The sequence below is a fragment of the Oryzias latipes genome, chromosome 5 (genome assembly GCF_002234675.1).
Source record: "Oryzias latipes chromosome 5, ASM223467v1".
NCBI classification, from domain to species: Eukaryota; Metazoa; Chordata; class Actinopteri; order Beloniformes; family Adrianichthyidae; genus Oryzias; species Oryzias latipes.
This window is the reverse complement of record NC_019863.2, coordinates 28,480,488-28,502,053: the sequence shown is the minus strand read 5'-3', so window position 1 is coordinate 28,502,053 and position 21,566 is coordinate 28,480,488. Positions and strand designations below refer to the sequence as shown.

Here is a 21,566-nt window from a genome sequence, read left to right as displayed (position 1 = left end):
GTAACTATTGTTTTCTGAAATATACAAACAAGAGGATATTCAATTGATTTGGTTTGTAAAAACTTTATTGAAGCTGCCAGAAAACAGACTATTTTTTTCCTGATTCATGTTAGCCTGATTCCAAAAGTTCAGAACAATAAAAACAAATATTTGTGAAAACTGTTAATATTTACTCTCACTATAGTTTTTTGGGTGACTAGGCTTTACTTACATTTAAGTGGCATTACTTTGACGGAATGTTTCTCCTAACAGAAATTTAGACTTTGAAGTGTTGTTTAAGGGTGTATTTAGACTAGAAAGGTCCTTTGGTCCGGACTGAGTCCACTTAATTAGATCAAAGCTCAATCCAATGGGAAGCTAACTGAGACCACCTTGTGTGCTTGGGTGTATTCAGACTGAAATTTTGTTCCGGATCATCGGAGGAAACATACTCTTGGTTCACTTTGAGCGAAACAAATGCCCACTCTGAATACATCTCAGTTATTACAAATGCATGCTTTTTCCTGGTTGGATGAGAGGTGGATGTTTTGTATGCTGTTGTGTTTGGACACCTGTTCCAGTCAGCCACAACACTGGCTATTTTCTGCCAGCATACAAACAAGCAGAGATAAAGTCACACACACAAAACACACACATACCTTCCTGCCCTTCCAAAATAAATGTCTCTGTTTCAGATATTCCACCCTGTCTGACCCTGCTGACATACACCTGCATGCATATGTGCAGCAGGCTGCGTGGCTGTGTTATTTTCTGACCTCACACATACCTCCGGTCTGTCCCTTGACTCCTTATAGCAGGTATTTTTTTGCTGACGCTTTTGCAGGTCCATAAACGCGTGCAGCTTTGTGCCTCTAGGAGAGCACACGTGTCTTTGAGATTATTTTCCACCCATACCCTCTCCTGGGAACTATATCAACTTTCAGGGATGGTGGATCTTTTTCCAACTCTATCTGTAGCAATTGGTACAACTTAATTATCATGAATAAAAGAGATCTTCCAAATCGTACAAGGCTAAAGTTTAACAAGGTTTATTCCAGTAAACCCACAAAAAGAGGTTGTTTTCCATGGAGAAACAGGGACAAGTGAAGAGCAGTGACCTGCTTTGTTTGAACGCTGTTCCTCCAACTTCTTTTCAGGGCGCTCACATATGTGCACAGGCCGGCTCCACAACACATTTCCTTTGACAGTGTCAGAACAGCTTTCTTCACACAGATATGGAACAGCATGCTATGGTGTGCGCATGTGCATTCGCAATCCCGACATCCAAGTGTATGGAGGCGTGTGTGCGTAAAACCTAATTTGTCTATGGCAAGCCCATCTCTGAGGGGGGAATTAAAGGCATTATGCACTGTAATGGGCTGACATGTTAATCTGAAGCTCTTTTCTCTGCAGCTAATGAACATATCCAGTGATTGTGTGTGTGTGTCTGCAACATGGTTAGATAAAATAATTTTTTGACAGATTTTATCATTACATTGTGATAAACATCAACTTGAGCAGAGCGTCTACAGACACGAGTGCGATTTTTATGAGGATATACTCTTGGAATTGAAGCTGAGTTGAAATAAAAAGAGCTTCTGCTGTTTGTTTGTACGTGTGTGTGTGCATTTTTGTAGGAGACATGTAGATCTGACAGTTCTGGGTCAGACTGCTCTGATGAAGTAACACAACCCACAGAAGACAAAAACACACACAAACGTTGCACATAGATTAGATGAGAGTACAATGGTCAGATTGGCAAAAAGGAAAGAGAAAATCCTTACATTCAGCCAAAGTGCCACACTGAAATAAATGCACGAGTCGGTTCAAAGGGAACTGCACATGTGTAAACAGTGCTGACTGGAGGGCTACACAGCAGAGGCGAGTAGAGTAAACAGAAAAAAAGCTGTGATAATGTTCTGACTTCAGGCAATCAGTACACCAGCCATGTTAAAAGCAGCCTGCCTAATTACCACTGACAAATACAGAATTGCAGGGTCACGAGAATCAAAAACCACCACACACACACAACTTAAATAAATTCCTAGCACTCAAACTAGAGCATCAGCTATGATTTGTTGTTTTTCTCCAACTCCATCTGATTATGACCAAATGATCCCTGCACTTAAGGCACTCAGGAAAGACAATCTTCATTCCTCAGCTGAGTTTCCTCACTTTCTGCACAGCTTCATCGACTGACAATTGCATCACAGTCTGTACATATGAATACTGGTATGCAGTGTGTGTGTGTGTGTGTGTGTGTGTGTGTGTGTGTGTGTGTGTGCGCGTGTGTGTGGTTCACATAGGGGCAGGTGAGCTCCGGTGTTCCTGAGTTCTTGGAGAGCACAAGTTACACTTGCACTATTGCCCAAATGAAAGCCAGCATGCTGGATTTAAAAGACAAGCATGACGGCTGCTTCTCACTCACATCCCTCCCTCAGTGACACACAAACAGATAAAGACTGTGTGAAAGCATGCAGCCCAGGGCAATGCACACTAACAAGCAGCCATGTTTTCTTCACAAGAGGCTGTGGCCGGTCTGTCATCGTCAGTGTGGTTCTCTGCCTCTGCTCCATCTTCTTCTCTGTGACATCACCCAAAGCAGAGGCTCAGAGGGCTTTAGGTGCCCAGAAATCACTACCATGCACCTCAGAAGCTCCACGAATGCTTATTCAACTTTCTTTGATCAATGTGCACATGCAAAGAGGACAATAGGATATGATAATCTATATCAGCGTCAGTGCATTTACAAATGACAGGTCAGGGAGGGGATTTGAAGCAGTTACAGGCTGACTGACCTCTGCAGGAATCTCACCAGCTCAGCATCCACAACCTTTTAGTGAACAAAACCTTCCTGTTTGCTGCCTTTTGTCCCCAGCCCAGCATGGCAACTGAAAAAATCTCTGTCATCATCTAATCAACAAATTTACCCTCTTGATGAAAGTCTAAAATAAAAGTTGTACATATTCCATTGACTTTGAAATTGTAAAGAACATGTTCTGAGACTAAAACCACTCAGAGAAATATAACCCAAATAGAACACACTAAAAACGTCATAGTTAAAAATAACCCATGTTTGGTTGATTTTTTTAACCAAACTCGGGGATTAAAATAGACTAACTTATTTCAAGAAGGAAAAAAAACATCAACTAGGTTAAAATGAAACTCCTGTAACACCCAAAATAGTAAAAAGTAACCCCAAAATATCCCAATATGAATAACCCATTAATTGGGTTGAGAAAATAACCCAAATGTTTTAAGAGCATAAGTAAAGATGTCCAGAAGAATCCTGGATGAGGCATGAGCCAAATACCCCTCAAACCCACAGATTCACACCTTCCAGGTGTTTCTTGCTCACCTGAGGCAGCGCGGCATTGATCTGGCGTTGGAGCGCGTCCCTCTCGTGCAGCGCCCCCTGTAGTTTGGTTTGAGACTGGATGAGGGTCTCCTGAGTCTCCCTGAGGGATTCCAGCAGCTTGTCTCTCTCGTCCAGCATGTTGACCATCAGCTGCTCAAAGTTGGCCTCCTGGTCTGCGCCGTTCGGGACGCCGGCGGCGCCTCTCGGGGGGCCAGCCGAGTCCCCCTCGCTGATGGTCGGCATCACCTCGCACATCATCTTTCCCGCCCAGCTGTGGTCAGAAAACTACGGGGACACGGTCGCTGTCGGGGAGGAGAAGCGCAAGGCGGGAGTTAGAGCCCTGTGAACGGATTTACGCGTATAGATAAAGGAGGGCCTCTTAACGCGGCGGCGCAAACCACGGGCTCTTCACCCCACACCCCCACACTGCACCGACCAATTTTGATTCCTACCTTATCAGAGTGATTGAAATTCCGTGATGATGTTTGACCTTTCATCCATATCAACCGGCGCGTTTTCACCCCGTGCGCAGATCCGCCCTGCTCGGCGCGCCATGCGCTCACATGGAGAAAGCCCGGCGCGAAATGACTGACAGCTCACGGAAAGATGGGCACGCTTGAAGGGGTGGTGCCCACGGACACGACGCAGATCATAGCAGGGATTGTGTGCAGGCAGGAAGAACTCCCCACAGGATATCTGGGTCCTTATCTCCGTGGATGGTGAGAGCGAGTTTCCTCTGCATCCACCTTCTCAGCTTCCATCCCCGATCACAGCCAGGGGACCGACGCTCACTCCGCCTCCCACGCACGCGCGCACACAAGCAGTCCAAGGACCCTCGTGCGCACACACAGCACAGACACTGGGGGGGACGTGCAGATGCCACTGCCAGCTCTGGAAATGAAGAAGCAGATCCCCTCTCTGAGCGTCCACGGCATCAGGCTGAGACCGGATCATTCATGATCTGCAGAGCGCTTCACATGCTTCCAAAATCCCGGGACTGTGAAATGTAACTAAAGAAGACATCAGCACCACCGAGCACGCCCCTGACCCCACACCTCCACGAACGCACGCAGTCATTCAAGTGATCGAGGTAGATTGTGGGTACAGCGCCCCCTAGAGGATCTCACCTGTCAGTTTGCTGGAGCAATAAGAAAGTGGGAAGACTTAATGACACAGTGTTTAATTTATTATTTACTATCCAAACCATAATTCAATCCAGGTTTGAGCAATCCAAATCCTGTGGTTTTTGAACAGGACTCGGTCCTAGGTGGTGTAAAAATGCAGTGGAATGTTCCTTTAGTGGACTGCCGAAGCTGTGAACAAGAAGCCAACTTCAGCCTCGTGACGACTTCAGGGATGTCACATCCAACCCTAATATGATCAACTCTGGAACATGTTAAGCAACAGGTTCAAGAACATCCATTAATTCAAGAACATGTATAAAGTAACTTTATGAAGAGAAAAGGAATTAAAGAGCTTGAATAAATGTCAAACATGTGGATGTGTGAACTTGAAGGTTGTGAAATAATCAATGCTTTTTTTGATGACAACCAATGAGCACCATATTTTTGATAATCAACAAGTGATGGGAAATAATGTTTACCGAAATGAGGTGAAAGTGTTTTTCTGATGACAATCAATGGATCTGCAATGTACAGCAATGCTTTCTGGATTAATGTGTTCTGATAATAATGGTAAATGGCGTGTACTTGTCAAGTGCTTTCTACCTTCATCAACGGCCCAAATCGCTTTTACAGTCACAAACCCATTCACACACTGGTGGCGGCTCCAACGTGGGGTTCAGTGTCTTGCCCAAGGACACTTCGGCACAAGGCAGAAATCGAACCTGCGGTCCATAAGTCGACCACCCTATGGACCGCAATCAGCCAGGAGCCTCTTCTCCCTCACATCCAGTCTGTCTCTCCAGTGGTCCATCCTGGTGGACCAGAAACCCAGTGAAGCACACAGAGAGGGGACGTCCGTCAAATCAGGTCTTATTGCAGTCACCAGCCAAAACTTCAGACCTGCGATGGGTCAACGGAAGAAGAAGAAGTAGAAAGATTTCCTAAATAACTCTGCTACATAACAAATCTTCAACAACAACATAGTTTACCAAAACAAGGAATGTTCTTTTTTCCTTAAATTATGTTAAAAATAAAATACATTTATAATATATCTTCAGGATCATTTCAGGCCAAATATGATAGATTTTTTTGTGGTGAACAGACAGAAATCAGACTATCTTTAAAATTCCCCTCAAGTAAAAACAGGAAAAAAATATTTAGAAGTTCTTAACTCTTTCTTGCATTTATGATTAATTTTTCAAATAGCTGGATGGAATTATCTCACATTAAAGCAAATGGAGTGATTGTTTAACAGTGTTTTGTGAAGATACATTTCTCACCTTCATGTAGGTGAAGTGATTTTCTTGTATTTTACAGTTCCGAGAGATTTTCAGAAAATCCAGATTGGATTTGGTTTGGGTGTTTTTAGGAGGGTGTCATGCTTTCCTTTATCCTGTTGTGTATTCCCTTGTTTGTTTTTGTTTGCTCTTCTTCATCTGCCTCCCATCTGCATTTCTGCCTGCAGGTATTTATTCCCACTCTCCAGATACTTGATTCAATTTTGTTGTTGCATCTCCTTCTTCTGCAACTCCCAATGCAAACCAAAAAATACACATTACTCCTGATGATTCATTGATTGTTGCCATTTAACAATTTATGTGTGATTTTCTTTCTGTATTGAAGTTATTTTTGAATTGCCTTTGATTGACTTTTTTTGTCTCTCAAATGAAGCTATTGTTCTTCTTATCTTCAAGTTACTATGAAGTCCTCCTAAAAAGGGGGATAATTGGGAATTAAACACTCAGAACATCCATTTGTCAATTTTCCCAATCGGGCTGTCCCGGCCACTGTTGGGCGAAGACAAGGTGCTCTATAAACATGTAACTGTAATTTTTCAAACCGTATTTACAGCACACTATCTGCAGATAATCACTATTTGTTTCTTGGTTTGCAGCTTAACATATATCCCCGTATGTTGGGGGTTGTTACTGTGTGTGCTGTAAGGACAGTAAAATAAAAAAAAAGTGTGCTAGTGTCTGCTCAAATAGATGTTCTGTGAAACAAGAGTGAACTGGCTAGCTAAAGTAACTGTCAAAATAAAAGCATGTATACACTGAATTGTAAATAAGTGAGGCTTCATGAAATAAAATTATTCTAAAATGGCAGCAATATGGACTTAATGTGCAAAACAGGAACCATAAAGGGGGAAGCAGTTTCAGAGAAGCTGTGATGTCCATGGATCAAGCTACAGTAACTGCGCAAAGATTTATCTGTCCGTACCTGACTAAAAATAAGCAAAGGTGTTCAACTGTTTTACTGATCATTTGGAAGAATGAAAAGGACTTGACACAACTACTGGAAGGATTTTTTGGCAATGTTAGACCCTAATGGTAAAAGCAAAGGCTTTCCCAGTGATTTCCGGTGGTCTATCCATAATTTACCTGCAACCCAAAACAAAATAAAATTACAGGTAACAGAATGTCGAAAATGCAAACAAAAGTTGTGTACCTTGACCACAGACAGTAAAACAAGTGTGTAAATGAACAAACTGTAGGTAGATGGAGAAAAGGGACAACCACAGTATGATTCAACAATTTTATTTAGTATCACATTTTTGGACTGTTTTAAAAGTTGTTAAAACAGCAAATTCAGCATTTTAAGTGGAATATAAGATTTTTTTTTATCCAGGCCTACAGAGAGGACTCAGAAGAGCTGCTGTATAGAGCTGTCATCTATCCATCCATCCGTCCATCTGTCCGTCCATCCGTCCTTCCCTCCATCCATCCATTCATCTGCTTACAGAAACTCATAGCTCTCTCTGTGAGCTTTTCAGGAGAGGTTAGCCACCTCCTTTGATGGCTCTTATTTTGGCAAGATAATTTTTAATTGCTTGCATTTCATTTGGGATTGTAAAAATTAGGAATAGATTAGAAAGATTAATGTCAGAATGCTGGTGTGGAGGGAAATTATTAAATAACTAATGCACAGAAAAGAAAAAAAGGTTTATGTGTAAAATCAATTAAGGCTTCCTCTAAAAAAGGTCAAATCAAACCAGCAGTTCAGAGGGCAAAAAGCATTCTGCCTGCTCATAATACTGCAACTAATTTAAAAATTTGATTTTTGTTACCCGTGACCCCGAAAGGGAACAAACGGTTCAGAAGATGAATGAATGTTTGAATGATTTTTGTTAACTGATGAAAAACTATACCCACAAATGATTCACATAAAAATGTTACGTTTATCTAAAACGTTGTAAATAGTAATATTGTTTAAATATCCCCCCCCCCCCCCCTTTGGGTCAATTTGGGCAATTTAAATGAGTCACATTGCAATTCCGATCTAAGCCAGAGAGTGGCGGTAATGCGCTAAACCTGTGTTTGACGAAAAGAAAAGAAGAAGAAAACTAGTATAAACGTTGGTCTCGCGATATTAGGGCACGTCATTCCATGATGGCTGAAGATTCCGGCGGAACATTCTTTAATTCTTACCATATTTTTCTTACTTTCTTTGTATCTACGCTTGTCATAGAGACATGGCTGGACTTATAGAAAAGTTAGACATCTACAGATCTTTGGTATCGACATGCCCAAGAAAGGGAACCGAAAACGGCTGAAATTTAAGGCGGGGGACGTTTGTTCGGAATCAGGTAAACGTCATGCAGCACGCTAGCCTGAAACTTGGCGTTCTTTTATTGAAATCTAATGGGAACTATTTGTCAAAAACGTACTTATTGTTTCTTTTATTTACTACTTAACACTCTGGACCTTAAAACTAAGATAAGAAAAGTTAATAAGAAGCAGATATTTTTTGTCAATTAGTCTAAGTGTTGCTTTTACAGTAAGCTTCACATAGATAAACTAAACGAGGAGAAAAAAAGTAACATTCAGAATTATTGTAATTAAGTCATATAATTTATAATTATTTGTATTACAGTATAGCTTATTTAATAGCGGAACATAGTTAACTTTCTTTCCGAAATTACTACTTTAAATGATTTATTTACTTTCACTAAGCGTTCTCTGTTAAATCCATAAGATATGGATATGTGTGTAATCTTTTGAAGTTCTTATAAAATAAAAGAAACTGTCACTAAGCGTTATAACGTAACGACGTAACATGTTCCTGACGTCTAAACCTGCGCCCCATAGTGGTGGAAAACCGACATTGCATTACAGTTGGCATTAAGACATAAAATCACATTTTAAACTTGAACAAAAATTTTTTTATCCTTTTACTCAGGTTTTATAAATCCAAACAAAACGAAGTTGGATCTTAAATTAATATAATAAACTAATAGCTCTTTCACTTTTCGACACTAAGCATAATGTTCCATATGCAATGTCATTTTCTGTAAAAGCGTTTGGATATCTTAACCTCAACAAATTACTGTTTTTCTCCCATTCTCTTCTTATGAAGTGACCGTTGCTGATTATGCTGATGCCGACCCAGCCATTGTGAAGTCTGGTAGGGTGAAAAAGGCTGTTGTCAATGCGATTGAAAAAGAAGGTAAGTCTTTACATCAGGAGTCTCAAATGAGTTAGAAGCCACTTGTGACACATTTTGGACTCCCACGTCACTGTTTGAACTATACAAAATAATAGGACAGAAGACTAGAAGACTATATATATATTGTAATTTAAACAAAGAATTGGAGCTAGAAAAAAAATCTTTATTAGGGATTTAAAGCCTTTTGTGGTTAAAAATTATATATGGTTATTTTATAATTTTCTTGTATTCTTTGCTTGAACATGTTACATATGTGTCTTTTACAAAGCTATTCTTACTAAGGAGGAAATCCTACTGTTATGAAATTGTTCAGTGCATATTATAAAAAATATTTTCAATAAGTCGTATAGACCAAATTTTAATTTATTTTTCATCTTTTTAGAAATGAATTAATTATCTAAATATGAAGGTTGTTTTTTTTTTTTTTGTAGAATCTCATAGACCCTGGGTTTGAGCTCCCTGCTTTCAGTGATGTATTTCTAGCTTTAACTGGAAACTCTTGTGCTTCAGCAAAACTACTTTGCGGCCTGGAAGCATCTCAGGGTGCGGTGGACGAAGTCCTCTCATCTTCAGTTGGTGTCAAGGAGGATGCTTTGGGCAGCAGTGAAGACTGTGAGCCTGGAGAAGAGGAAGACGGAGAGACTGAAAACAAAGTAGGCCGCAAAAAGAAAAACAAAAGGAGAAAAGGTTTATTTCTTTTTTTCAAGACTTCAACATCAAATATGCTGCTTTGAAGGCTACGGGTCTTGAATTTATCTTTTGTGTATTTTCAGAAAATAGTGAGAATGAGGATGGAGGCGATTATCCAGTGGACATTTGGCTACTTCTTGCGTCGTATATTCGACCTGAGGATGTGTGCAAATTTGCTTTGATCTGCAAGAACGCCTGGATCGTCACTTGTACAGCCGCTTTTTGGACCCGACTCTACAGAAGGTGAAGTCATACTCCAGTCATTTGTATGCTTCCTTTTTCTTTTTTTTTTTTTGCAGTTCTATGTTAAAAATTCAAAGTGGTCCAAAAGTCTGTAACGAAATACTTTCAGTCTTTGTAAGATATATAAAATCACAGAAGTATTCAAATGTTTAACTCCTCTTTTTTACTCTTGGCTCTTAGACATTACAAAGTTGACGCCGACCTGCCGTTCCGCCTTCAGCCCGACTCCGTACATAAGATGCACTGTCTTCGAGCCTGCGTCATTCGCTCCCTTTACCATCTATATGAGCCGTTCAGTTTACGCGTGGCCAAAATTCCTGCTCTACCAGAATCTACGCCCACGTTACTCAACTCAAAGGTAAACTGAGGGAAATGTTTTAGCTTGTTTGTCACGTTGTCAAGCTCTACATTTTTCTTAAACACGTTTTGTTCCTGGTTCTCATTAAACTTTTATTTAATAAGGAAAACTTAAAAATGTAATTTCTGGATTTTGTTCAGGTTAGTTTAGGACTAATCTTGCATGCTATGTATTCACATAAAACAGTTGGAAATAAATAAGCATTGAGCTATAGAGCAATAAAAACTGTTTTGAGTTGTAAATCAGATATAAACAACTTTTATCTTTTTGTGCAGTGTTTACTCTTCTGGATCAGAAAAGTGTCAGAGGCATTATGGGAGTTCAATTTCAAGTTTGAAAAGCAGGTACTCAGCTTTAAATTATAAATAAAAGTTGATAAGAAAATCCAAAACTTTAGCATGTCCGATGAGATTTTATTATTCTGAATGTGCCTCTTAATCCCAGCAGGAACATCGCAGAAATGGTTGTGCCAAATCTCTGCTCATGCCCAAACAATACGAAAACGTCCACGTGAATCCAGACTCTGACTGCTATGTGCTCCAAGTGACAACACTCAACTTCATTTTCATCCCAGTTGTCATGGGAATGACTCTGACACTGGTGAGCGGCTTTGTTTTTGCATTTCCTTTTACTATAACGACTTTATTTTCCCCTAGTTTTGTATGTGATTTTGATAAAGGTAGGTGATACTTTTAAGTGGTACATTTTCTGGTTTATTTCAGTAATAATATGATGTATATAAGTTGGTCAAATTATTTAAATAAGTTGAGTACAAACCAGTCTTTTTCACGATTGGAAGATGAATGTCAAAATGTCTAAACTTGATCATTTGCCAGAAATATAAAGACTAAACATACATTTATTTAGTGAAATTTACTGATTTTTCCCTATAGGGTTTTGCTAAAGCTGCACTTAAAGTTTAGCTTTTGAAACTCTTTCTCCCTTTTGCTCATGAATTAAAAAACCACATTAAATGCTAAAACTCAGCCTTAATGTAACAGACGAGGCTGGAGGAATGAGCTTTTTTTCTAAGTCCTCTCTTCGTCTGATTTCCAGTTCACCATTAACGTGAGCACAGACATGCGGCACCACCGCGTTCGTCTAATCTTCCAGGATTCGCCCCTCCAGAGGAAGAGGAGAGCGGATCAAAGTGGGATCCAGGTGATTCTGGATCCCGTACAGGGTGTCAAATTAATGGACTGGTGGCATCCTCAGTACCCATCATCGCCCTACACATGATGATGCTTCCTCCGCAGTCCCAGCAGCAGCAGCCAGGAGGTCCTGCTGGTGTCTTCACACTCTTCCAAATGATAGATTATTCTATTCATTTTATTCTTTTGTGTTTGCACAAACATTTGGATTTGATTTTTTTAAAAAGAAAAGGCTATAGAACACTGTCTGGGTAAATCTTATTCAAATCCATTAGATTGGATTGTTGTTTGCACATATGGCAGCATTATTACACCTGAACTTCAACATTTGCTTTTCTGAAAGCTCCGTTCAAACAGATTAGGTGAACATATTTGCAAATCCCTGCAGTGATCTCATTTGTTTTTCACTTGTAAAGTTATGCAGCACTGATTTAAATCTTTCCTCAACAATTGTATTTTTTTCCCCGTGAAATCAGGTTTATTTATTTTTAAAACATGATTGTGAATGTTATCGACTTTAAGGAAAAGTCAGGAAGATGTTTGCTTCAAACAGGAAATGATTGTTGTTTTTTTACTGATGATGGAAGCTGAATCATTTCATGCTGCACTCAGATTTTCAGACAAACGAGTGTTTAAAGAAAATAGAATTCACCAATAATGTTTGGTGCCAAGTTTATTCTGCATATTCACTGCCTAGGAAAATGTCTGAACTAAAGTGTCTATTTCAATGCAAATTTGAGTTAATTGCATCTGGATGATCAAGAAGGAAATGTTTCTTTCATTGAGTTCTAGTAAAAATTTCAACCATAACAATAAAATAAAAATAGTTGTTGAAGTTATTGTGTTTTGATCTGTTTTTACCAGGCTCTGTGTTGAAATGCTGAAGTCCCCTCCATAGTTTAGCTCTCCAAACATATGTTGGCTTTTAACACATTCATATTTTCATGCTGATTGAAACAGAATAAATACGTTTGATGAGGAAAAGTTGTTTTATTGGAAATTAATGGGGTTCCCATTTTTTCTGATCTAACTTAAGTCTTTATTAAAAACTGGAACAGGAATGGGGAAAACCCCTTTTTTCCATCAGATACAAAAAACAAACCCCAAAGTTGATAGTTTTATATTTCATCAAGTTATAATTGATATTATTTTTCACCAACTTCATTATGTTTAAAGTCAAAACTTTAACAAGTTAGATGCTCACAATCCGTAAGACTTAAATGGATGTTGCTGCATTTTGACTCATTTGGTAGATTTTTAGCAGAAATCCTGATGACATTAAATAAACTGCTTTTAAGCGGTATGTTTCTAGTTTTGACTAGTTATAGGTTGTATGATAACCTTCATAAGTTTTACTGCTCAGTTTCTCAAAGCAAAGCTCACCAGTCCAGCCCTCTACAGCTTTAAAGTCCTGTTGGTTTTCCACAAAGTGGGTAACGGCATTTTCCAATTGCCTAATCGCAGCGATGCTTCCTCAGAGGAGCTGTTGGAGATCATACATTTTCTCAAATATTTAACTATTTCTGAGGGAATTTACCAAATGCAAATCAATGCTGCAATGAATAAGGAAAAAAAAAATAATCAAAGAACAGTTTCAGCACTTTGTCTCAACTACTGTTGTATGAAAGTGCTATATAAATAAAGTTGAGTTGAGTTTTTAATACCTGCCCCTTTGGTAGATTGAATTTACTTTAAATCAACCATGTAAGCTTTAGTAAAAACATTTTGCGATACTAATATATTTGTGGATTATGTCTAATATAAAAATACTTTAAAAAAAACTTTGTTTCCTGCAATTCTCAAAAGGAACTTTCTTAGTTCCAATTCATACCAGGAGGGGGCAGTAGATTTAAAAATGTGTTTTCTAAGGTCACAGACCAAAAATGACCATAAACAAGCATTTAAACTTTTAAAGGTAAACTGAATTATGTTAATTGTGTATCTTTTTCTAGACAGTGCAGTGGGTTTGAGGAGGTGAAATTTTTTTTCCAAGCTACAAGGATTTTTCTAAAATAATGCGAAACACACTTTCATGTCTTTTTTTTTGCACTGATAACAATTACGTGAATGTTTTAAGAAGGCTAATAAAACCTAGAATGAACAGTCTGCAGCAGTTGCTTTTCAACTTACGGTAAGTTTATTTGAACTGCTCCTGATCAAATAAAAAATTGTTCTAATCGAAACCAACTTTATTTAGTGTATTTCTTTTACATCTGGATTTGTTTGATCAATCAAACAAGAAAACAAAAGATAAAAAACATTCAAATTTTTAATGTTTAAAAAAAATCCTTTCATTTCATGGATTGAGGTCTTATAGTTTTAGAAGTCAGAAGGGAATTTAGTCTTTACAAAACTGCATCGTTTCATCCCTTGCTCCAAATCCTTGTTTAATGACAAACCAAAAACCCAGATAAAATCAGTGAAGGATTTGTGCAAAATTAAAAACACGGTTCATGTCCAGTTCAAGTTCTGGGGGGGGACCTGAAACAAAACCTCAATGGGGGACCCTTGTGTGTGGAGTCTGCCTGTTCTCCCCGTGCATGCGTGGGTTTTCTCCGGGGACTCCGGCTTCCTCCCACCATCGAAAAAGGTTCATAGGTTAGTGGGTTGTTCTAAATTGTCCCTACGTGTGAGTGTAAGTGTGCATGGGTGTGTGACTTGTGTGGCCCTGTGACAGACTGGCGACCTGTCCAGGATGTCCTCTGCCTTTGGCCACAAGTGGCCGAGATGGGCTCCAGCAGCCCTGTGAGCCCAAAAGGGATAAAAAAGATGATTGAACAAAAACACTGATCCAATGAAGTCAGACAGTTGCTATTTTATGAAATATCCAAGACTAGAATTGACACAAAACTCTAATCAGCAAAAATCCAATGTATTTAAATATTTCTTGTAATAAATACTCAAACAACGAAACTGCGTATAAGAGGGTCAAACAACTGAATGTTTAGTAGTTTGGACAATTTGTTAAGGTTGTTGTGGTTAGATAGGGATGAATAGATGTTTTGGTACACATGTTTACAATGAAAGTTTCAAATGGAAAAACATTTCAGGGCAAAAGAAGAAACTACATGAGAGCCGAAAACCAGCAGAACAGTGTCTCTGAGCACCTAGAGTGGGTAGCTGAATCGTCCCTGTCCACAAGGGGGCAACCACAGAGCAAGGATCAGGATGGAGGCAATGTTGGGTTTGGCCCTTAGTTTTTGTAAAGTGTGAATTGCATGTACTGAGAACGACAATGATACATCAGTCAAAGGAAAACTTGTTCTTGTGCATATTACACATGCGAAATTGAGGTTCCCACTGTAGCAGAGGACAAGTCATCTGTTCATGGGCTGGAAAAACAAGTTAGAAGATAGCAGAAGAATCAAGAGGTGGGAAAATCCAGCAGCTACATTCTAACTGCATGGCAACCTGGATACGTAGAGCAGACAATATCGTCAGTCTGATCCAGGCTGATGAAAAAGCTCACAAAAATGAAGTCTTTCAGTGCCAAAGATTCTTTAAGTGCAAACATGATGTAAAATCGTGTAAAACATTTCACAAACTAAAATAAGATCACGCTTGTTTGATTGTAAGCCTGTCAGTTTAGGATAAAGTATGGGTGTAAGGATTCGTTTTAGCAGCAATTCGATTCATTTCATAATTTGTGGATGTTAATATGTCGATATTGGTTCATTTGAACTGTGCGAGATTTTCACTGACCTAAAATCAATTCAGGACATCTGTAGCTAAAACTTCCACCAGTGTGACTCAGTGAGAAATACGGTACCTGGTACTGAACAGTGCAGGTGAAGTTTTAAATATTTGTGCAAACAAACAAGCAAGTATTCACATTTAAGTTTCCTAAAGTTCAGCCCCCAGTTTTAATAATCCAAAGGGAAGATTATTAGAAGATTCTAGCGCACTGTATGGTCACATGTCAAAATTCAAAGTCTTTCCACACATTGGACTGGAATGATGGACTGACCAGTTTTTGCAGCATTATTTGTGTGTCGTTCGCTGTGATGCACTTTGTCATTTTTACGTTATAGTAAAATAAACCCACCATGCCTCAATCCACGTGCTGTTTTCCAATCTCAATTATAAATTTAAAGCATTTAAAAAAGATTTTTTATGATATAGGTCGATCTGATTTGATCAAAAACACGTCAGGGAGCTCGATTTGGTCGTGGGAATAAAGATCGATTGATCAAAAAATCAATTATTTGTTACATTGCTATTGTTTATACAAGGCACAAAATAAAAGCCCTTGTCAAATGGGTGAGAATATCTAACTGTGTAATAAAAGGTTAAATAAACCACAATTAAACTGTATTATGTGTTATTTTGTTAGTTTTAGTAAAAATACGGCAAGGAGTACACAATATGCATAATCTCAAAACTTACTTTATTTTTTTCTAAAGGGAAAATTCCACATGGGCAAAGTACCGTAATCTATGGTGGGTTTTTGGTTTTTGCTCGTGGTAAAACCCAAGGCAGAGACCTCCAGTAACAAGACTAATAGTCTTCAACGTATCTGAAAAGGATTTTATTTTTCTACATTGCTTTTAACTTTTTTTGAGTAAATAACTAAAATTGTAATCTATCTATATATTCATCTTTTTTGTTTGTTTTGTTTTGTTTAGCTTGCTTTTGAAATCCCCCCCTTAGTAGTCTGTTTGTGGAAAACAAATCCAAATTTATTTTAAGTAATGTGACTCTTGATTAATTTATTATTAGCTTTTGCAGGTGCTACCTTTACAACCGATGTGTCATCATCTTTCTTTTCCTATTTAACCAATTTTCTGTTTGCTGTTAAAACAGATTGTTGTTCATTAAAACACGTTTGCCCTTCAAATGTTCTAACCTATTGTGTAAAAAAAAGGTCGGAACTACGGGTAAACAGCTAAGCACTGACAGTATTTCATTTTGTTAAAAGGGAAAGGCAAAACAGGATGCATGTATTTTGTGATAATACAGTCTACACGACGTTGAGTGACCCGTAACTACACTACCCACAATGCAACCGGACAACTTTCATTGGTGGTGGCACAGGTGACCGTAGACGCTCTGAGCTGTGACAATATAGTGACCGTTAAAACGAAAACACATTATTTTATCGAGGAGTCGGCGGCCGTATGAGTTAAGGGCGTTGAAACACTTTAAAAACTCCTAACGGTAGAAGTTGAGTCTTTTCTTTTATTTGCTGCGACACTTTCTGGCGGTTCCCGCTGGACCGTCGGAGCACATTGAGAAGAAGCGGGCACGCACTTTTCTCCAACCTGACCTTCAGAGCGGGTACGTAGAACTTCACCAGCGCAAGTCACGCCGGGACCCAGTTCAAACACCAAAAAGTCTGTACGGGACGTGTCGAGTCAACATTTGTGACTTTGATTGGGATGTTTTATGGTTTACAGTTGAAAGTGAAACCTTAATTTAACTCGTTTCCTCCTGCGTTAAAAGACGTCAACGCACTTTGTTTATTTAACTGCAGAATAATTATAATCTGCCCTGTAGGTGTACATCATGGTTGTCTTCCATGGACATCCCAACGGTCTAAGGTTGCAAGCATCACATATCATGAAGCACATTTAGGGACATTTAGGCTTTGGAGGTCATGCTTTATTAAATCAGCACTTCTCAGATTAGAACTTTTTTTGACATTCAAAGTGTCTCAAATCTTACTCTAAACATATTTATTTTTAGATTCAGTTTATGATTTCAGATATTTGGGGTACTTGATAAAGATCAGTGAATAGTCAGTAACCCAATACTGCTCTGTGGTTTGCCTTTTTGGTCAAAGACCATGGTACTGCTGGTTGTATCACAATGTACCAGCTTCCTTTTTACTGTCATCTGTGAGTGTGGAGGGAGCTGCAGCTCTTTCCATTTATGAGCTGCAGCCGGGCCGGTATCAGTAACAACACCTCAGCCCTGGGGTATGCTGCTATGTATAAGCTGTGACTGTAAACTCTTCAGACTGTAATATGCTGCCGCTTATTTAAGCACTTTGCTTGAAAGTGGTGCATGTTGGGAACACAGAATGTTGACTTCGACTGTTTACGTGGCCCTGTAGGATTTACCGGTGTGTTTATGCAGGCGCTGGTTGATCTGAGCACTTTTGTCCAAAAGTCCAACAACTATACAGAATTAAAATAATGAATTTGATCAATGTTTATATAAAAAAATCTGTCAAAATTTAAATTCTGCACAGTCATGACTGGTGTTGATTTCTCCCAAAAAACCATATTCCTGTGGTATTAGGTTCCTAAACTTTTGACCACAGCGGTTGATCTTTTTGTTTCATTTGGATCCCTGTTGTCACACAAACGACTTTGTTAAAAGCGCAGTAAGGGTCGATAGTTAGGGCTTTTAATATCTGACAAGTTCACCTTGGTTTTCCTTAAGTTTCTGTATTGTACCTTGGTTGCATTCATTCTCGGGGGAATTTCTGAGAACTGTCCTCCATGGTGCTCTAGAGATGTAGAACAGTTACCCACTGAATGTGTCATGTTATACACATATCACTGTCTGTGAAGGCTGTGCTTTTGTTTTGCTGCTAAAATGAATTTTAATATACTCCAACTCATTGTGGTTTAATAGAAACATGTTTGTTTGAAAGAACGAATTAATTGTTCCCTTTTTTGAAGTTTACTTTGGTTCACTTCCAGTAAAAAGAGTTTTGCTGGGAAGTTGCACAAGATCACTGAGGTCAGTCACGAATTAGCTAAAAAGACAAAGAGAAACCGGATGCTGGTTACCACTAAAGTTCAATCTGGGAGGTGTTGATTGTGATACACTATTTGATGATTGTCTATTCCTGAGATTTTTATTTCCTGTCTAATTTTTCCCTCCGTATTGTTAGTCGTTGGTAGATAATCTCAAAAGTGTGACGAGATAAAAGGGATCCGTTCTTAAGCAGCACCAGTGCGCCGCTTTGCTGTAAGTTGTGCAGAACTACCACATGTTCATAAACTAGCTTATTTAATTATTGTCTTGCAGATTTATCATGTGCCTCTTGGTGCGTTTACATAACTTTCATTAAAATCGCTCTGTGATAAAAGCTCTGTAGATCCTAAAAGATTGGAGATATTCGGTCCTTTCCAAAAACCTTGAGATTTTGTAGGTAATCAAATGTTGAAGTTGAACTTTTAGCAGGATTTGTGAGGAAAAGAGAAATGTTCAGCTGGATGGAAACAAACTTTTTGTTTTTTTGCTTAGAGACGAGCAAGGCATTGAAGTGGAGCAACTGAGAGCTCTCTGTCTACACGCTCTACTGCTAGCCCCTTATACCTCCATCCTAGCGTTACAGTTTTGAGCCAGATGCCGGCTTAGACAAGGAAATTGAGGACGTATATGGCTCTAATCACCTGCAAGTGGATGCATTTTGGCCCGCTCAGTGTATTTTCGCGTCACAAATATGCTCCTTTTTTTGTTTCCTCCTGATACACAACTATTTTTTAACAAAGAAATACCCAGAAAAAGCCATTTTAAAATGAGCTCTTTTACATGTATGTCTACCACCATCAGAAAAATGCCACAAAAACATGTTAAAAACACCAAAAACACAGTTTTCCTCAGAGTATATCTTTAAAATAGAGGCGACTGTCATGTTAATTGCTTCTGAATGCAGCTCAAGAAAACTCAAGTTTATTCAGAGAAAAAAAGGCAGAAAACTGTGCTCGCAATCCAGTCTCATTGAAAAAGGACTAAAAAGCTTGCATTGGTGTTGTGCAAGAAAATGTCTGTAAACAATAGGTGTATGTGACTGTTTAGACTTTTTTTTTTAACCTGCACTGCTTGCAAAACAAGCATGTGCACAGGGTAGGTGCACATTTCAGGAAGAGACGGATCCAGACGGTGAAATACAGAGAAATCGAGAACCAGGAAAAGAAGCCTGGTTGACTTTTATTTAGTAAAACCAGGGAGGTCACAGAGTGCATGCGGTCTGATGGGATCAAGCTCAGTAAATACTCTGGCCTATTAGGTGACTGTCAGCAAGGTCATAGGTCAGTGTTCACCATTCAGAGCAGTGTTGATGCCTGATGGACTCATTGTGCTCTCTCTTACTGGACATCTGCTCCTTACTCAGATAGCCAACAGATAAAAACAAAGAAAAAAATAATGAGTAGGTGGTAGTTTTTATGTTTTGGAGGTCAAATAGATATTTTTGGGTTGTTTCTAGGTGACTAAGAAGCAGCATTGGCTTAAGCAATCACTTATAGTAGCAGAGGATACAAGACAATGTGAAAATGTCACTAAATCAACAACTTCACTTCACTGTGTTTGAAGTTGTTTTCAATACCAGTTAATGTGTACATAAAAGGTTTTTTTGTACGTCACCCACACATCTAAACGCAAAAAATGCCACCGTTTGATTGGCTGATTGACAGGTCGTCAACATGAGGTTAAGCAGGTTTAGCTAATGTTGTAACAGGTGAGAGTAGGAAGCTAGCACTGCCTCTTTTGTGTTGTTTTAATGGAAGTGTGTGTATCTGTGCGTGTGTGTGAGTGCCTCATATTTTCAGCCTCATTGGGCACATGTCTGCTTGAAAGTGTTAATTTTCTACAGGTAAACAGACGTAGGCAGACTCATGCGCGCACACACACACACATACACACACTCTAACCCCCACAGGCACATCGGCTTGGATCAGTGGATGTACTCTAGTGTGAAAGAGCACTAGGTGTGTGTCAACACACCTTCGTCTGTTTGCCATATGGACAGGTCTTGTGTGATGTGGACGTTTATATTCTTGCTGTGTGACTGCAAATGATGCTTGAGGAGCTGTGAGGGTGATCGGCAGAGGTTCCCGTAAAAATATAAACAGACAATCCAAAAGACTCCAAACTGACGGTGTAGGTTTTTAGTTAAAACCTGGACTTTTCTGTGAAAACCAGAGGAATGACAGCACGGCATGTGCTGTATGACAACATGACCCATGATCTGTTAGAGGTGAGTGTGGGTGGGACGTTTTAGAACATGTGCTGAATGTATGACTCCACTTCCTCATCTTATCTCAATTCCACTGTTTCATATCCTCTTTTGACTGACAGTAGTGAAAAATGATACTTTAACTGCCTCTGAGAATTATGCAAGAAAACATCTGCATTGATTGGAATCGACAAACCGTCTGGATGGGGATTTGGTGGGTTTGACGGGATGCCATCTTTGACCATAAAGCTTGCCTTTTGTTCGGATTTCTGATTTTACTGTTTAACAAAAAGATGCGCCACTGCAGGAAGCAATGCATTTATGGATGTTTATTTTGAAGAGCTGTCTTCTCAAAAACAAGACCATATTTCACATGTGATTCTATCAATACGCTTCATTTTTAAAATAAAACAAGTGCTGTTGGACGATGACTAAAAGTGTAGCTGCAGCAGTTGATCTGATGTTTTCTTTTCCCAAATTAAAAAAAAAGTACATACAGTGATGTTTTGATATTTTTAGAGCAAATTCCTGAAGATTCAAACTTGTGTTTCTGAGTATTTCATTATTCATACAAACTACAATCGGCAGCTAGCGGGAAAGAGTTTATACAAAGACATGATAGGAAAATGAGGGGTCGGTCCCGCCCACACCTCAAAGACAAATGTCTAATGAACTATGAACTCCTGCCGCTCTGCAGAAATGATGCCCTAAAAACAGCATAATCCTGTTTAAAAGGCTACTGGGAATGCTTTGAAAATGAAATAAAGGACGATCGAAGTGTCTTTAAATACCTCATTTCAAGTTTTTATGTTGTGCTCATTTGCTGATTATCTTTTTTATACGCAATTCTTTTTAAATATGTCATTTTTGAATATTTCAATCATGACGTGACTTTTAAACTTAAGAATCTGTTTTTTATTTTAAAAATATGTCTGTCTCTCTAATGGACAACCAGTACTCTTCAAGAAATGATTACTGCATTTTTTTTCTCGTTTCTTGTTTCTTCTTTTGCTCTTTTTTAAAAAACATTTTTACTCTACCATTCACCCACATATTTGTTTTTAGATTAATCCATTTAAAGAAACTGTTAAGTCTGTGTTTTGCAAAATGTAGTTTGTTTTAGAAATGTGCCAGCATGGAGGCAATTCTTTTTTTAAAGTGCCTTGTATCTCCAAACCTATCTCCAAAATGCCATCCATTGCATCTCTCCTGCAAAAGGGAAAATGTTTTGTGAGTGGTTGGTTGGTTACTGCACCTTAACACAAACAAACGCCGTCATAGATCTTCACTCTTGTTGATTCTG

The 21,566-nt window shown here is 38.9% G+C and overlaps 3 protein-coding genes across 7 annotated transcripts in view; 2 read left to right on the top strand and 1 right to left on the bottom strand.

The window, feature by feature from the left end:
• Window positions 1-4,682, bottom strand: part of LOC101169031 (liprin-alpha-4) — a 72,205-nt gene extending 67,523 nt beyond the window's left edge. For both annotated transcript variants that reach the window (XM_023955234.1, XM_023955235.1), the window contains exons 1-2: window positions 3,790-4,682; window positions 3,338-3,639 (exon numbers count right to left, since the gene is read on the bottom strand). In XM_023955234.1, coding sequence (XP_023811002.1) covers window positions 3,338-3,595 — 258 coding nt within the window. In that variant the 5' untranslated portion in view covers window positions 3,596-3,639; window positions 3,790-4,682. The remainder of the gene's footprint in view (window positions 1-3,337; window positions 3,640-3,789) is intronic.
• Window positions 4,683-7,827: 3,145 nt separating this feature from the next.
• Window positions 7,828-12,333, top strand: LOC101158688 (transmembrane protein 183B). 2 transcript variants are annotated; one of them, XM_011475529.3, is made up of 8 exons: window positions 7,828-8,047; window positions 8,818-8,907; window positions 9,418-9,594; window positions 9,681-9,840; window positions 10,021-10,198; window positions 10,474-10,542; window positions 10,646-10,798; window positions 11,255-12,333. In XM_011475529.3, the coding sequence occupies exons 1-8, from the start codon at window positions 7,984-7,986 to the stop codon at window positions 11,435-11,437; spliced, it is 1,074 nt and encodes a 357-aa protein (XP_011473831.1). In that variant the 5' UTR covers window positions 7,828-7,983; the 3' UTR covers window positions 11,438-12,333. The 2 variants fall into 2 exon arrangements, with proteins under 2 accessions (XP_011473831.1, XP_004069198.1); XM_004069150.4 differs by having other exon boundaries at window positions 10,643-10,798.
• A 4,069-nt stretch (window positions 12,334-16,402) lies between these two features.
• The window catches only part of LOC101158436 (transcription factor EB), a 28,954-nt gene continuing 23,790 nt past the window's right edge, over window positions 16,403-21,566 (top strand). For 2 of the 3 annotated variants that reach the window (XM_011475528.3, XM_011475527.3), the window contains exon 1: window positions 16,405-16,626. The gene's annotated coding sequence lies outside the window, so the exon portion shown is untranslated. Of the gene's footprint in view, window positions 16,627-21,566 lie in introns of all 3 variants that reach the window. The other variant, XM_011475526.3, reaches the window with a different exon arrangement.